Below are 18,225 nucleotides of genomic sequence, written 5' to 3'. Positions count from 1 at the left end.
TTTCTATATCTCTCTACTGTATCTCTCTACTGTTTCTATATCTCTCTACTGTTTCTATATCTCTCTACTGTTTCTATATCTCTCTACTGTATCTCTCTACTGTATCTCTCTACTGTTTCTATATCTCTACTGTTTCTATATCTCTCTACTGTATTTCTGTACTGTTTCTCTCTCTACTGCTTCTATATCTCTTTATTTGTAAAACATTTTATTTCACCTTTATTTAACCAGGTAGGCTAGTTGAGAACAAGTTCTCATTTACAACTGCAAGCTGGCCAAGATAAAGCAAAGCAGTGCGACAGAACAACAACACAGACATACACATGGAATAAACAAGCGTACAGTCAATAACACAATAGAAAAAAAAGAAAGTCTATATACAGTGTCTGCAAATGGCATGAGGAGGTAAGACAATAAATAGGCCATAGTAGCAAAGTAATTACAATTTAGCAGATTAACACTGGAGTGATAGATGAGCAGATGATGATGAGCAGATGATGGTGTGTAAATAGTGATACTGGTGTGCAAAAGAGCAGCAAAGTAAATAAAAACAATATGGGGATGATGTCGGTAGTTGGGCTATTTACAGATGGACTATGTACAGCTGCAACGATCGGTTAGCTGCTCAGATAGCTGATGTCTAAAGTTAGTGAGGGAGATATAAATTTCCAGCTTCAGCGATTTTTGCAATTCGTTTCCAGTCACTGGCAGCAGAAAACTGGAAGGAAAGGCGGCCAAAGGAGGTGTTGGCTTTGGGGATGACCAGTGAGATATACCTGCTGGAGCGTGTGCTACGGGTGGGTGCTGCTATGGTGACCAGTGAGCTGAGATAAGGCGGAGCTTTACCAAGCATAGACTTATAGATGACCTGGAGCCAGTGGGTCTGGCGACGAATATACATTTACATTTAAGTCATTTAGCAGACGCTCTTATCCAGAGCGACTTACAAATTGGTGCATTCACCTATAATATCCAGTAGAACAAACACTTTACAATAGTGCATCTAAATCCTTTAAAGGGGGGGGGGGTTAGAAGGATTACTTTATCCTATCCCAGGTATTCCTTAAAGAGGTGGGGTTTCAGGTGTCTCCGGAAGGTGGTGATTGACTCCGCTGTCCTGGCATCGTGAGGGAGATTGTTCCACCATTGGGGTGCCAGAGCGGCGAACAGTTTTGACTGGGCTGAGCGGGAACTGTGCTTCCTCAGAGGTAGGGAGGCGAGCAGGCCAGAGGTGGATGAACGCAGTGCCCTTGTTTGGGTGTAGGGCCTGATCAGAGCCTGAAGGTACGGAGGTGCCGTTCCCCTCACAGCTCCGTAGGCAAGCACCATGGTCTTGTAGCGGATGCGAGCTTCAACTGGAAGCCAGTGGAGAGAGCGGAGGAGCGGGGTGACGTGAGAGAACTTGGGAAGGTTGAACACCAGACGGGCTGCGGCGTTCTGGATGAGTTGTAGGGGTTTGATGGCACAGGCAGGGAGCCCAGCCAACAGCGAGTTGCAGTAATCCAGACGGGAGATGACAAGTGCCTGGATTAGGACCTGCGCCGCTTCCTGTGTGAGGCAGGGTCGTACTCTGCGAATGTTGTAGAGCATGAACCTACAGGATCGGGTCACCGCCTTGATGTTAGTGGAGAACGACAGGGTGTTGTCCAGGATCACGCCAAGGTTCTTAGCACTCTGGGAGGAGGACACAAGGGAGTTGTCAACCGTGATGGCGAGATCATGGAACGGGCAGTCCTTCCCCGGGAGGAAGAGCAGCTCCGTCTTGCCGAGGTTCAGCTTGAGGTGGTGATCCGTCATCCACACTGATATGTCTGCCAGACATGCAGAGATGCGATTCGCCACCTGGTTGTCAGAAGGGGGAAAGGAGAAGATTAATTGTGTGTCGTCTGCATAGCAATGATAGGAGAGACCGTGTGAGGATATGACAGAGCCAAGTGACTTGGTGTATAGCGAGAATAGGAGAGGGCCTAGAACAGAGCCCTGGGGGACACCAGTGGTGAGAGCACGTGGTGCGGAGACAGCTTCTCGCCACGCCACCTGGTAGGAGCGACCTGTCAGGTAGGACGCAATCCAAGCGTGGGCCGCGCCGGAGATGCCCAGCTCGGAGAGGGTGGAGAGGAGGATCTGATGGTTCACAGTATCAAAGGCAGCAGATAGGTCTAGAAGGATGAGAGCAGAGGAGAGAGAGTTAGCTTTAGCAGTGCAGAGAGCCTCCGTGACACAGAGAAGAGCAGTCTCAGTTGAATGCCCAGTCTTGAAACCTGACTGATTAGGATCAAGAAGGTCGTTCTGAGAGAGATAGCAGGAGAGCTGGCCAAGGACGGCACGTTCAAGAGTTTTGGAGAGAAAAGAAAGAAGGGATACTGGTCTGTAGTTGTTGACATCGGAGGGATCGAGTGTAGGTTTTTTTCAGAAGGGGTGCAACTCTCGCTCTCTTGAAGACGGAAGGGACGTAGCCAGCGGTCAAGGATGAGTTGATGAGCGAGGTGAGGTAGGGGAGAAGGTCTCCGGAAATGGTCTGGAGAAGAGAGGAGGGGATAGGGTCAAGTGGGCAGGTTGTTGGGCGGCCGGCCGTCACAAGACGCGAGATTTCATCTGGAGAGAGAGGGGAGAAAGAGGTCAAAGCACAGGGTAGGGCAGTGTGAGCAGGACCAGCGGTGTCGCTTGACTTAGCAAACGAGGATCGGATGTCGTCAACCTTCTTTTCAAAATGGTTGACGAAGTCATCCGCAGTGAGGGAGGAGGGGGGGGGGGGGGGAGGGGGAGGAGGATTCAGGAGGGAGGAGAAGGTAGCAAAAAGCTTCCTAGGGTTAGAGGCAGATGCTTGGAATTTAGAGTGGTAGAAAGTGGCTTTAGCAGCAGAGACAGAAGAGGAAAATGTAGAGAGGAGGGAGTGAAAGGATGCGAGGTCCGCAGGGAGGCGAGTTTTCCTCCATTTCCGCTCGGCTGCCCGGAGCCCTGTTCTGTGAGCTCGCAGTGAGTCGTCGAGCCACGGAGCAGGAGGGGAGGACCGAGCCGGCCTGGAGGATAGGGGACAGAGAAAATCAAGGATGCAGAGAGGGAGGAGAGGAGGGTTGAGGAGGCAAAATCAGGAGATAGGTTGGAGAAGGTTTGAGCAGAGGGAAGAGATGATAGGATGGAAGAGGAGAGAGTAGCAGGAGAGAGAGAGCGAAGGTTGGGACGGCGCAATACCATCCGAGTAGGGGCAGAGTGAGAAGTTTTTGATGAGAGCGAGAGGGAAAAGGATACAAGGTAGTGGTCGGAGACTTGGAGAGGAGTTGCAATGAGATTAGTGGAAGAACAGCATCTAGTAAAGATGAGGTCAAGCGTATTGCCTGCCTTGTGAGTAGGGGGGGGAAGGTGAGAGGGTGAGGTCAAAAGAGGAGAGGAGTGGAAAGAAGGAGGCAGAGAGGAATGAGTCGAAGGTAGACGTGGGGAGGTTAAAGTCACCCAGAACTGTGAGAGGTGAGCCATCCTCAGGGAAGGAACTTATCAAGGCGTCAAGCTCATTGATGAACTCTCCAAGGGAACCTGGAGGGCGATAAATGATGAGGATGTTAAGCTTGAAAGGGCTGGTAACTGTGACAGCATGGAATTCAAATGAGGAGATAGACAGATGGGTCAGGGGAGAAAGAGAGAATGTCCACTTGGGAGAGATGAGGATTCCAGTGCCACCACCCCGCTGGCTCGATGCTCTAGGGGTATGCGAGAACACGTGGCCAGACGAGGAGAGAGCAGTAGGAGTAGCAGTGTTATCTGTGGTGATCCATGTTTCCGTCAGCGCCAGGAAGTCTAGGGACTGGAGGGTAGCATAGGCTGAGATGAACTCAGCCTTGTTGGCCGCAGACCGGCAGTTCCAGAGGCTGCCGGAGACCTGGAACTCCACGTGGGTCGTGCGCGCTGGGACCACCAGGTTAGAGTGGCAGCGGCCACGCGGTGTGAAGCGTTTGTATGGCCTGTGCAGAGTGGAGAGAACCGGGATCGACAGACACATAGTTGACAAGCTACAGAAGAGGCTACGCTAATGCAAAGGAGATTGGAATGACAAGTGGACTACACGTCTCGAATGTTCAGAAAGTTAAGCTTACGTTGCAGAAAATCTATTGACTGAAATGACGAAAATGATACAGTACTGCTGGCTGGTGGAGTAGGCTAGCTAGCAGTGGCTGCGTTGTTGACTTTGTTTGACCGTGTAGCTGGCTAGGTGACCTCGATAGTTTCAGTACTACACCTTGTCATGATACAAAAGCAACTTTGTAGCTAGCTAACATAACACTAATCAAGACGTTCCTTTGTAATGTATTTTAGTTTCTACAGTGTTACTAGTTGGCTGGGTTAGGAAAAATGGCGTCGCGGGGGACGGCAATAGCTGGCTAGCTAACCTCGGTAATTACTAAACTACACAATTATCAAGCTATGACAAAGACAACTATGTAGCTAGCTAGCCAACACTGCACTAGTCAAATCGTTCCGTTGTAAAAGTATTGGTATCTACAGCGCTGCTAGTCGGTAACGGTTGGCTAGCTGTTGGCTAGCTAGCTAGCAGTGGATTAATGATGACTAGGTGTGTTGACTACGTCTGGCGTCGCGGCTGGCTACTTACTAATAATTACTCTAAACTACACAATTATCTTAGATGCAAAGACAACTAAGTAGCTGGCTCACTAACACTACACTAGTCAAGTCGTTCCGTTGTAATGTAATAGATAGTGCAGCTAGTCGGTGGAAGTTGGCTGGTTGGCTAGCTAGCAGTGTTGACTAGCTAGCTAGCAGTGATGACTACGTTAGGAGGACGAAGATAGCTAACTTCGATAATTACTCTAAGCTACACGATTATCTTTGATACAAAGACGGCTATGTAGCTAGCTAAGAAAAGAAAAGAATTGCTCGGATCAAACAAATCAAACCGTTGTAATGTAGTGAAGTGTAATATTACCTGTGGAGTGAAGCGTAGTGCGACTGCTCGCTCCAAACCGGAAGTATAACAAGCATATGTAGCGAGGGCCAGCCGACTAGAGCATACAGGTCGCAGTGGTGGGTGGTATATGAGGCTTTGGTGACAAAACGGATGGCACTGTGATAGACAACATCCAATTTGCTGAGTAGAGTATTGGAAGCTATTTTGTAGATGACACCGCCGAAGTTGAGGATCGGTAGGATAGTCAGTTTTACTAGGGCAAGTTTGGCGGCGTGATGGAAGGAGGCTTTGTTGCGAAATAGAAAGCCGATTCTAGATTTAATTTTGGATTGGAGATGTTTGATATGAGTCTGGAACGAGAGTTTACAGTCTAGCCAGTAACCTAGGTATTTGTAGTTGTCCATGTATTCTAGGTCAGAACCGTCCAGAGTAGTGATGCTAGTCGGGTGGGCGGGTGCGGGCAGCGAACGGTTGCATTTAGTTTTGCTAGCGTTTAAGAGCAGTTGGAGGCCGTGGAAGGAGTGTTGTATGGCGTTGAAGTTCGTTTGGAGGTTAGTTAACACAGTGTCCAAAGAAGGGCCAGCAGTATACAGAATGGTGTCGTCTGCGTAGAGTTGGATCAGGGAATCACCCGCAGCAAGAGCGACATCGTTGAAAAATACAGTTAAAAAAGTTGGCCTGAGATTTGAACCCTGTGGTACCCCCATAGAGACTGCCAGAGGTCCAGACAACAGGCCCTCCGATTTGACACACTGAACTCTATCTGCAAAGTAGTTGGTGAACCAGGCGAGGCAATCATTTGAGAAACCAAGGCTATTGACTGCCGATAAGAATGTGGTGATTGACAGAGTCGAAAGCCTTGGCCAGGTCTATGAATACAGCTGCACAGTATTGGCTCTTATCGAAGGAGGTTATGATATTGTTTAGGACCTTGAGCGTGGCTGTGGTGCACCCATGACCAGCTTGGAAACCAGATTGCATAGCGGAGAAGGTACGATGAGATTCTGAACGGTCAGTGATCTGTTTATTAACTTGGTTTTCAAAGACTTTAGAGAGGCAGGGCAGGATGGACATAGGTTTCTAGCAGTTTGAGTCTAGAGTGTCACCCCTTTGAAGAGGGGGATGACCGCGGCAGATTTCCAATCTTTAGGGATCTCGGACGATACGAAAGAGAGGTTGAACAAACTGGTAATAGGGGTTGCAACAATGGCGGCGGATAATTTTAGAAAGAGAGGATCCGGATTGTCTAGCCCAAGCTGATTTGTACGGGTCTGGATTTGGGTGAAGGAGAAGCTGGGGAGGCTTGGGCAAGTAGCTGCGGGGGGTGCGGAGCTGTTTGCCGGGGTTGGTGTAGCTAGGAGGAAAGCATGGCCAGCCGTAGAGGAATGCTTATTGAAATCTTTGATTATCATGGATTTATCGTGGATGTTTTTGTGCTGGTCTTTTCTCTCTACTGTATTTCTCTACTTTTTTCACTGTGTTCTCCTGTCTCTCACTGTGTTCTCTGTCTCTCACTGTGTTCTCCTGTCTCTCACTGTGTTCTCCTGTCTCTCACTTTGTTCTCCTGTCTCTCACTCTGTTCTCCTGTCTCTCACTCTGTTCTCCTGTCTCTCACTCTGTTCTCCTGTCTCTCACTCTGTTCTCCTGTCTCTCACTCTGTTCTCCTGTCTCTCACTCTGTTCTCCTGTCTCTCACTCTGTTCTCCTGTCTCTCACTGTGTTCTCCTGTCTCTCACTGTGTTCTCTGTCTCTCACTGTGTTCTCCTGTCTCTCACTGTGTTCTCTGTCTCTCACTGTGTTCTCCTGTCTCTAACTGGGTTCTCCTGTCTCTCACTTTGTTCTCCTGTCTCTCACTGTGTTCTCTGTCTCTCACTGTGTTCTCCTGTCTCTCACTTTGTTTTCCTGTCTCTCACTGTGTTCTCTGTCTCTCACTGTGTTCTCCTGTCTCTAACTGGGTTCTCCTATCGTTAACTGTGTTCTCCTTTGTCTGTCTCTCTGTCTCTCTCTCTCTCTTTCTCTCCCAGCGTACAAGGGGCCAGCGCTTGGCACTGACGTTGCTGGTTTGAAATGTGTGTTTCTATATTTCTCTACTTGTTCTATATCTCTCTACTGTTTCTATATCTCTACTGTTTCTATATCTCTCTACTGTATCTCTCTACTGTTTTTATATATCTCTACTGTTTCTATATCTCTCTACTGTTTCTATATCTCTCTACTGTATCTCTCTACTGTTTCTATATCTCTCTACTGTTTCTATATCTCTCTACTGTTTCTGTATCTCTCTACTGTTTCTATATATCTCTACTGTTTCTATATCTCTCTACTGTATCTCTCTTCTGTTTCTATATCTCTACTGTTTTTCTCTCTACTGTTTCTATATATCTCTACTGTTTCTACATCTCTCTACTGTTTTTCTCTCTACTGTTTCTATATCTCTCTACTGTTTCTATATCTCTCTACTGTTTTTCTCTCTACTGTTTCTATATCTCTCTACTGTTTCTATATCTCTACTGTTTCTATATCTCTACTGTTTCTACATCTCTCTACTGTTTCTATATCTCTCTACTGTTTCTATATCTCTCTACTGTTTCTATATCTCTCTACTGTTTCTATATATCTCTACTGTTTTTCTCTCTACTGTTACTATATCTCTCTACTGTTTCTATCTCTCTACTGTTTCTATTTCTCTCTACTGTTTCTATATCTCTCTACTGTTTCTATCTCTCTACTGTTTCTATATCTCTCTACTGTTTCTATATCTCTCTACTGTATCTCTCTACTGTTTCTATATCTCTCTACTGTTTCTATATCTCTCTACTGTTTCTATATATCTCTACTGTTTTTCTCTCTACTGTTACTATATCTCTCTACTGTTTCTATCTCTCTACTGTTTCTATTTCTCTCTACTGTTTCTATATCTCTCTACTGTTTCTATATCTCTCTACTGTTTCTATATCTCTCTACTGTTTCTATATCTCTCTACTGTTTCTATATCTCTCTACTGTTTCTACATCTCTCTACGGTTTCTATATCTCTCTACTGTTTCTATATCTCTCTACTGTTTCTATCTCTCTACTGTTTCTATATCTCTCTACTGTTTCTATATCTCTACTGTTTCTATATCTCTCTACTGTTTCTATATCTCTCTACTGTTTCTATCTCTCTACTGTTTCTATATCTCTCTACTGTTTCTATATCTCTCTACTGTTTCTATATCTCTCTACTGTATCTCTCTACTGTTTCTATATCTCTACTGTTTCTATATCTCTCTACTGTTTCTATATCTCTCTACTGTTTCTATCTCTCTACTGTTTCTATATCTCTCTACTGTATCTCTCTACTGTTTCTATATCTCTCTACTGTTTCTATATATCTCTACTGTTTCTATATCTCTCTACTGTATCTCTCTACTGTTTCTATATCTCTCTACTGTTTCTATATCTCTCTACTGTTTCTATCTCTCTACTGTTTCTATATCTCTCTACTGTTTCTATATCTCTCTACTCTTTCTATATCTCTCTACTGTTTCTACATCTCTCTACTGTTTCTATCTCTCTACTGTTTCTACATCTCTCTACTGTTTCTATATCTCTCTACTGTTTCTATATATCTCTACTGTATTTCTCTACTGTTTCTCTCTACTGTTTCTCTCTCTCTATGGTTTCTCTCGCTTTAGGCTGTTTCTTTGTCTGTCCTCTCTACTCTTCGCTCCGTGCTGCTTAGCATCGACAGCAAGTTCTTATAGCTGTACTCTCTGCTGCACCAGATTAATGACTAATCAGTGAGATAATCAAATAGTATTTCTTATTGCCCAGGAAAATATTGATCACGACCAATCATGTACACATGTATTCACCAAATCAACAAGTACATGTGGCATTAGGCAGACTTGCTCCGTGTCCGGAGTTCAGAAAAGGTGACCCGCAGCAGTATGTTTTCAGAACCTCAGTCAGCCAGCCGTAGTACAGTGGAAAATATTTATAGTGGGCTCCTTATGTAGCCTACAGACTACCGACTGGAGTAGAAGGAAACTGCAAATATGCATTCGGATAATTAACTGTACATTTGAGTAGATTGATTCTCAGATGGAGGTCTGAGTGACAGACTAGGGGCCTTTAAAGCAACACCAGTAAGCTATGCTCATCTTACACTGAGTGACTGATGGAATCTCTCACAGTGTTGTTCACCTGTCTCTCACTCTCTCTCCTCCTCCTCCTCTTCCTCCTCCTCCTGTCTTTCTGTTTTCTGTTTTTATCTCTCTCAGCGTACAAGGGGCCTCCCTGCACAGACGTTGATGGTTTGAAATGTGTGTTAATGTTTCTTAATTTGGCTCTCTGCTGTGTTCATGGCTGTCCTCTGTGCGCTTCGCTCCATTACACCTTTAGCAGCACCAGAGTAATGTGTTTAGAGCTGTACTCTCTGCAGCACCAGAGTATTGTGTTATTAATAGCTGTACTCTCTGCAGCACCAGAGTAATGTGTTAATAATAGCTGTACTCTCTGCAGCACCAGAGTAATGTATTAATAGTTGATTATTAAATAATTTATTAATGACTAATCAGTGAGATAATCAAAGGTTATTCAAAATGCCAAGGACTATATTGATCACGATCAATCATGTACACATGTATGTATCAGATCAACAAGTACATGTGGCCTTCAGGCAGACTTGCTGTAGATGTCAGCCTGGTTGTCAGTAGGCTATCTGCTAGATAATACCCAAGAGATATTAGATGTATTTCTGGGCTTGGACAGTAGGTGCTGTTCCTGTCTGGTGCTGTAGAGATGCTCTTGTGGACTGGGCTCATATAGCTTTATCGCTGGTCTCCAGAGTTCAGGAAGGCGACTTACGGCGTTTTAAGGAAATATTTTTACAGCGGCACTATACGACACCCTTAAACAATTCCCTGAGCTAACAGGAAATGATTCCTTAAGGTAAACACTTAATATATTTTATGCAACCGCGCCCAGCTGTCCTTTTTAATCACAGGAAATTGGTGTTTTTGCTACTGTGTTTCATACCAGTATTACCAAAACAGATGGCCACCAACTTTAGGGAATCAAAAGTGTTACATGTGTCATCTTGACTGACAGTGGCAACAGGAAGGACCCTGACTGGTGATTCTGGTCTGTGTGTTGGTATAGCAACACCTACCTACCTGCAGTGCTGAGACTCATTGTATTCCATAGAAGGTTACATATACCTTTCACTATATTGTGAACTGTGATAAATTCATAGTCTGTAAAATAGATATTTGAGACATATTCTGAGATAAAAAATCACCTATATTTCAGTGTGATGAATCTATTAGTAAAATCTTGATTGACGAGGAATTTCCTCATCTTATACAGTCCACGGGTACGTCCCAAGTGGCGTCGTATTCCCTACACTCTTTGTCCAAAGCCCTATGGGTCCTGGTCAAATGTAGTGCACTATATAGGGAATAGGGTGTCACTTGGGACATCCCATGTTCTAAATGCTTATCAATGAGACCTGAATTATAGTACTGTGGATAGACCAGGAAGTTAGCTACATCCCCTCTCTCTGAAGTATAGTACTGTGGAAAGAGACCAGGAAGGAAACCACATCCCCTCTCTGAAGTATAGTACTGTGGATAGAGACCAGGAAGGAATCCACATCCCCTCTCTCTGAAGTATAGTACTGTGGATAGAGACCAGGAAGGAATCCACATCCCCTCTCTGAAGTATAGTACTGTGGATAGACCAGGAAGGAATCCACATCCCCTCTCTGAAGTATAGTACTGTGGATAGAGACCAGGAAGGAAACCACATCCCCTCTCTGAAGTATAGTACTGTGGATAGAGACCAGGAAGGAATCCACATCCCCTCTCTCTGAAGTATAGTACTGTGGATAGAGACCAGGAAGGAATCCACATCCCCTCTCTGAAGTATAGTACTGTGGATAGAGACCAGGAAGGAAACCACATCCCCTCTCTCTCTGAAGTATAGTACTGTGGAGAGACCAGGAAGGAAACCACATCCCCTCTCTGAAGTATAGTACTGTGGATAGAGACCAGGAAGGAAACCACATCCCCCTCTCTGAAGTATAGTACTGTGGATAGAGACCAGGAAGGAAACCACATCCCCTCTCTCTGAAGTATAGTACTGTGGATAGAGACCAGGAAGGAAACCACATCCTCTCTCTGAAGTATAGTACTGTGGAGAGACCAGGAAGGAAACCACATCCTCTCTCTGAAGTATAGTACTGTGGATAGACCAGGAAGGAAACCACATCCCCTCTCTGAAGTATAGTACTGTGGATAGAGACCAGGAAGGAAACCACATCCCCTCTCTCTGAAGTATAGTACTGTGGATAGAGACCAGGAAGGAAACCACATCCCCTCTCTCTGAAGTATAGTACTGTGGATAGAGACCAGGAAGGAATCCACATCCCCTCTCTGAAGTATAGTACTGTGGATAGAGACCAGGAAGGAAACCACATCCCCTCTCTCTGAAGTATAGTACTGTGGATAGAGACCAGGAAGGAAACCACATCCTCTCTCTGAAGTATAGTACTGTGGATAGAGACCAGGAAGGAATCCACATCCCCTCTCTCTGAAGTATAGTACTGTGGATAGAGACCAGGAAGGAAACCACATCCCCTCTCTCTGAAGTATAGTACTGTGGATAGAGACCAGGAAGGAAACCACATCCCCTCTCTGAAGTATAGTACTGTGGATAGAGACCAGGAAGGAAACCACATCCTCTCTCTGAAGTATAGTACTGTGGAGAGAGACCAGGAAGGAAACCACATCCTCTCTCTCTGAAGTATAGTACTGTGGATAGAGACCAGGAAGGAAACCACATCCCCTCTCTCTGAAGTATAGTACTGTGGATAGAGACCAGGAAGGAATCCACATCCCCTCTCTCTGAAGTATAGTACTGTGGATAGAGACCAGGAAGGAAACCACATCCCCTCTCTCTCTGAAGTATAGCACTGTGGAGAGACCAGGAAGGAAACCACATCCCCTCTCTCTGAAGTATAGTACTGTGGATAGAGACCAGGAAGTTAGCTACATCCCTATCAGTATAGTACTGTGGAGAGACCAGGAAGTTAGCTACATCCCTATCAGTATAGTACTGTGGAGAGACCAGGAAGTTAGCTACATCCCTATCAGTATAGTACTGTGGAGAGACCAGGAAGTTAGCTACATCCCTATCAGTATAGTACTGTGGAGAGACCAGGAAGTTAGCTACATCCCTATCAGTATAGTACTGTGGATAGAGACCAGGAAGTTAGCTACATCCCTATCAGTATAGTACTGTGGATAGAGACCAGGAAGTTAGCTACATCCCTATCAGTATAGTACTGTGGAGAGACCAGGAAGTTAGCTACATCCCTATCAGTATAGTACTGTGGAGAGACCAGGAAGTTAGCTACATCCCTATCAGTATAGTACTGTGGAGAGACCAGGAAGTTAGCTACATCCCTATCAGTATAGTACTGTGGAGAGACCAGGAAGTTAGCTACATCCCTATCAGTATAGTACTGTGGATAGAGACCAGGAAGGAAACCACATCCCCTCTCTCTGAAGTATAGTACTGTGGATAGAGACCAGGAAGGAATCCACATCCCCTCTCTCTGAAGTATAGTACTGTGGATAGAGACCAGGAAGGAAACCACATCCCCTCTCTCTCTGAAGTATAGCACTGTGGAGAGACCAGGAAGGAAACCACATCCCCTCTCTCTGAAGTATAGTACTGTGGATAGAGACCAGGAAGTTAGCTACATCCCTATCAGTATAGTACTGTGGAGAGACCAGGAAGTTAGCTACATCCCTATCAGTATAGTACTGTGGAGAGACCAGGAAGTTAGCTACATCCCTATCAGTATAGTACTGTGGAGAGACCAGGAAGTTAGCTACATCCCTATCAGTATAGTACTGTGGAGAGACCAGGAAGTTAGCTACATCCCTATCAGTATAGTACTGTGGATAGAGACCAGGAAGTTAGCTACATCCCTATCAGTATAGTACTGTGGATAGAGACCAGGAAGTTAGCTACATCCCTATCAGTATAGTACTGTGGAGAGACCAGGAAGTTAGCTACATCCCTATCAGTATAGTACTGTGGAGAGACCAGGAAGTTAGCTACATCCCTATCAGTATAGTACTGTGGAGAGACCAGGAAGTTAGCTACATCCCTATCAGTATAGTACTGTGGAGAGACCAGGAAGTTAGCTACATCCCTATCAGTATAGTACTGTGGAGAGACCAGGAAGTTAGCTACATCCCTATCAGTATAGTACTGTGGAGAGACCAGGAAGTTAGCTACATCCCTATCAGTATAGTACTGTGGATAGAGACCAGGAAGTTAGCTACATCCCTATCAGTATAGTACTGTGGAGAGACCAGGAAGTTAGCTACATCCCTATCAGTATAGTACTGTGGATAGAGACCAGGAAGTTAGCTCCGTTTGTATTTCCGTTATCCAGTGATGGATTTACTAACGATTGTTTTTTTTTTTTTTTTTTTTTTTACAGTAGCTGTCAGGGCAGTTAGTGATCCTCACTGGCTTTTAGACGTCATTTGATATCCAAAGTAGCAGTGTCTAGGTGCACCCACAGCACTCCAGTCTAGCTGGTCTACTATGGTTCTTCCCATGGTATTTCATCATTAGATTTCATTGATGGAGAGTTTGATATGAGGAAGGAAACCTCTCTAGTAAAGTAGATGGTATTGTGTGTGTTCTTCTCGTGGTATTTCATCATTAGATTTATAAAAATAAAACAAAAACGGGTAGTTTGGATCCTGGATGCAGATTGGTTAATACACAGGAAATGCCTGTTTGATGCATATCATATTTCCTTCATGGGTAGTTTGGATCCTGGAAGCAGATTGGTTAATACACAGGAAATGCCTGTTTGATGCATATCATATTTCCTTCATGGGTAGTTTGGATCCTGGAAGCAGATTGGTTAATACACAGGAAATGCCTGTTTGATGCATACCATATTTCCTTCATGGGTAGTTTGATATAGACTGAATAGTACTTTCTGCTAACATGTGCGCACTATGCAAACTAACAATCATATTTCCTTTCAGAGTGTTTGCTATTGGTCTGTGGATTGAATAGAGTCAAAGCATGTTGTACCATGTGACAGGGAACTAACCTCGGAGCCTTCAGGAAGGAACATCGGTGTTGAGTTGAGGATGATTCGGAATGGCCTTACTGACTGATAATGACGGATGACAGTGTTGAATTGAGGATGATTCTGAATGGCCTTACTGACTGATAATGATGGATGACAGTGTTGAATTGAGGATGATTCTGAATGGCCTTACTGACTGATAATGATGGATGACAGTGTTGAGTTGAGGATGATTCTGAATGGCCTTACTGACTGATAATGATGGATGACAGTGTTGAATTGAGGACGATTCTGAATGTCCTTACTGACTGATAATGATGGATGACAGTGTTGAATTGAGGATGATTCTGAATGGCCTTACTGACTGATAATGATGGATGACAGTGTTGAGTTGAGGATGATTCTGAATGGCCTTACTGACTGATAATGATGGATGACAGTGTTGAATTGAGGACGATTCTGAATGTCCTTACTGACTGATAATGATGGATGACAGTGTTGAATTGAGGATGATTCTGAATGGCCTTACTGACTGATAATGATGGATGACAGTGTTGAATTGAGGATGATTCTGAATGGCCTTACTGACTGATAATGATGGATGACAGTGTTGAATTGAGGATGATTCTGAATGGCCTTACTGACTGATAATGATGGATGACAGTGTTGAATTGAGGACGATTCTGAATGGCCTTACTGACTGATAAACGCTTTGCTTGAAGCTTGACGACATACTTTGGATTTGGCTTGATGGTAGATCGTTTTCTTTCATGATTAGCGCCTCCAGTTGCGCTTGTATGCCCATGCTGCCGTATCTTTTACGCTCTTCTTCTTTTTGTATGGCTTTCTGCACACAGTGCTGCTCTTGTCTTCTTTTCCTTGTGTGTTTCTTACTCGCAGTTAAATGTTCTCTTTGTGTTTCAGATTAGTTTCATGTCTTCTTCTTCTCTCTTCTTCTCTATTTTTCCTTCTCCTCTCGTCCTTTTCTGTCCGCTTCTCTCCGTCTCTCTTACCTCCCTGTCCCTGCGCTATTCCCCACTTCCTACCCCCCACCCACCCACCACCACCCCCTGTTTCCTCTGTCCCGCCCCCTTCCCCTGACAGACCTATCCGATTTCAAGAACAATAACAATAATCGCCAAGCTGTCAATCAAAAGGATGATCTCTCCACAGTGACCAATGCCATGACGGGGATGAGCCCCTCCCCCTCTCTGTCCGCCCTGTCCAGTCGAGCCGGATCCATCGCCAGTCTCCACGACCGCATCATGTTCAGCCCCGGAAGCGAGGAGGCCATCGAGAGACTCAAGGTGAACTGATCACTTGATTGACAAATTTACATTTACACATTTTTGTCATTTAGCAGACGCTCTTATCCAGAGCAACTTACAGTAGAGTGCATACATTTTATTACATTTTTAAATTACTGGCCCCTCGTGGGAATCGAACCCACAACCTTGGCGTTGCAAGCGCCATGCTCTACCAACTGAGCTACAGTGGGACACTGTTAATTCATACATTTATCGATTAAGTAATTTATTACAGTCAGACATAATACCCTCTGTTTCACATATTGAACACTGGAGGGTTCACAACTTTTTTGTCATATTTTCGGGGGGATTTCATCAGGAAACGGAGAAGATCATTGCTGAGCTCAATGAAACCTGGGAAGAGAAACTTCGCAGAACAGAAGCCATCAGAATGGAAAGGTGAGTTACTACAACTTCCACATCTCTACTCACAGTATAGATTATAAGGAAAGGCCAATACAGTCTCACAGTATAGATTATAAGGAAAGGCCAATACAGTCTTATAGTATAGATTATAAGGAAAGGCCAATACAGTCTTATAGTATAGATTATAAGGAAAGGCCAATACAGTCTTATAGTATAGATTATAAGGAAAGGCCAATACAGTCTTATAGTATAGATTATAAGGAAAGGCCAATACAGTCTTATAGTATAGATTATAAGGAAAGGCCAATACAGTCTTATAGTATAGATTATAAGGAAAGGCCAATACAGTCTTATAGTATAGATTATAAGGAAAGGCCAATACAGTCTCACAGTATAGATTATAAGGAAAGGCCAATACAGTCTCACAGTATAGATTATAAGGAAAGGCCAATACAGTCTCACAGTATAGATTATAAGGAAAGGCCAATACAGTCTTATAGTATAGATTATAAGGAAAGGCCAATACAGTCTCACAGTATAGATTATAAGGAAAGGCCAATACAGTCTCACAGTATAGATTATAAGGAAAGGCCAATACATTCTTATAGTATACATTATAAGGAAAGGCCAATACAGTCTCACAGTATAGATTATAAGGAAAGGCCAATACAGTCTCACAGTATAGATTATAAGGAAAGGCCAATACAGTCTTATAGTATAGATTATAAGGAAAGGCCAATACAGTCTCACAGTATAGATTATAAGGAAAGGCCAATACAGTCTTACAGTATAGATTATAAGGAAAGGCCAATACAGTCTCACAGTATAGATTATAAGGAAAGGCCAATACATTCTTATAGTATACATTATAAGGAAAGGCCAATACAGTCTTACAGTATAGATTATAAGGAAAGGCCAATACAGTCTTATAGTATAGATTATAAGGAAAGGCCAATACAGTCTCACAGTATAGATTATAAGGAAAGGCCAATACATTCTTATAGTATACATTATAAGGAAAGGCCAATACAGTCTTATAGTATAGATTATAAGGAAAGGCCAATACAGTCTTATAGTATAGATTATAAGGAAAGGCCAATACAGTCTCACAGTATAGATTATAAGGAAAGGCCAATACAGTCTCACAGTATAGATTATAAGGAAAGGCCAATACAGTCTTATAGTATAGATTATAAGGAAAGGCCAATACAGTCTCACAGTATAGATTATAAGGAAAGGCCAATACAGTCTTATAGTATAGATTATAAGGAAAGGCCAATACAGTCTCACTGTATAGATTATAAGGAAAGGCCAATACAGTCTTATAGTATAGATTATAAGGAAAGGCCAATACAGTCTTATAGTATAGATTATAAGGAAAGGCCAATACAGTCTTACAGTATAGATTATAAGGAAAGGCCAATACAGTCTTACAGTATAGATTATAAGGAAAGGCCAATACAGTTTTACAGTATAGATTATAAGGAAAGGCCAATACAGTCTTATAGTATAGATTATAAGGAAAGGCCCACACAGTATTACAGTATAGATTATAAGGTAAAGCTCATACAGTCTCCGGATCCAAGGAACATGGAAGAATAGAAGACCGCTGCAGGGTTGGGGTCAATTCGAATTAAATTCAGTTAATTCAGGAAGTAAAATGAAATACAAGTTCAATAATTGAAAAAAGGTATTTTATTTTTTATTGACTCTTAAATAAGCCAAAAAGGCTTACAGTCTTATTAAAAAAATTAAAAAAAACATTTTTACATTTTAAATTCAAATCACTTCCTGAATTGACCCCAACCCTGGGCCGTTGTACAACTGTCTGTTCTCTTCCACAGAGAGGCCCTGCTGGCTGAGATGGGCGTGGCTATGAGGGAAGACGGAGGGACCGTGGGAGTGTTCTCCCCCAAGAAGGTAAGACATCAACACATTAACAGACATCATTTAACAGGTCAGCTATTCAGGTTAGGTTAGGATTAGGTCAGGGTTAGGTCAGGGTTAGGTTAGGGTTAGGTTAGGGTTAGGTTAGGGTTAGATTAGGGTTAGGTCAGGGTTAGGTTAGGGTTAGGTTAGGGTTAGATTAGGGTTAGGGTTAGGTTAGGGTTAGGTCAGGGTTAGGGTTAGATTAGGGTTAGATCAGGGTTAGGGTTAGGTTAGGTTTAGATCAGGGTTAGGGTTAGATTAGGGTTAGGTCAGGGTTAGGTCAGGGTTAGGTCAGGGTTAGGTTAGGGTTAGATTAGGGTTAGGGTTAGGTTAGGGTTAGGTCAGGGTTAGGGTTAGGTTAGGGTTAGGTCAGGGTTAGGTTTAGGTCAGGGTTAGGTTAGGGTTAGGTCAGGGTTAGATCAGGGTTAGATTAGGGTTAGGTCAGGGTTAGGTTAGGATTAGGTTAGGATTAGGTTAGGGTTAGGTTAGGTCAGGGTTAGGGTTAGGTTAGGGTTAGGTCAGGGTTAGGTCAGGGTTAGGGTTAGGTCAGGGTTAGGTTAGGTTAGGGTTAGATTAGGGTTAGGTCAGGGTTAGG

General features: G+C 43.8%; 1 protein-coding gene and 1 non-coding gene across 2 annotated transcripts in view; one reads left to right on the top strand and one right to left on the bottom strand.

Annotated features, from left to right (window-relative positions):
* LOC115151467 (kinesin-like protein KIF1A) overlaps positions 1–18,225 on the top strand; it is a gene marked incomplete in the record, with an annotated part of 143,354 nt that overhangs the window by 64,766 nt on the left and 60,363 nt on the right. Inside the window, 3 exon segments of the mRNA XM_029695430.1 lie at positions 15,202–15,335; positions 15,655–15,734; positions 17,546–17,621. Coding sequence (XP_029551290.1) covers positions 15,202–15,335; positions 15,655–15,734; positions 17,546–17,621 — 290 coding nt within the window.
* Positions 15,454–15,526, bottom strand: trnaa-ugc (transfer RNA alanine (anticodon UGC)). The gene has a single exon. It is a non-coding gene; the product is annotated as a tRNA-Ala (tRNA).

This window comes from Salmo trutta, chromosome 17, assembly GCF_901001165.1.
Source record: "Salmo trutta chromosome 17, fSalTru1.1, whole genome shotgun sequence".
In the NCBI taxonomy this organism is placed as follows: Eukaryota; Metazoa; Chordata; class Actinopteri; order Salmoniformes; family Salmonidae; genus Salmo; species Salmo trutta.
The sequence above is the reverse complement of the archived record's forward strand: the minus strand, read 5'-3'. Positions and strand labels throughout refer to the sequence as shown.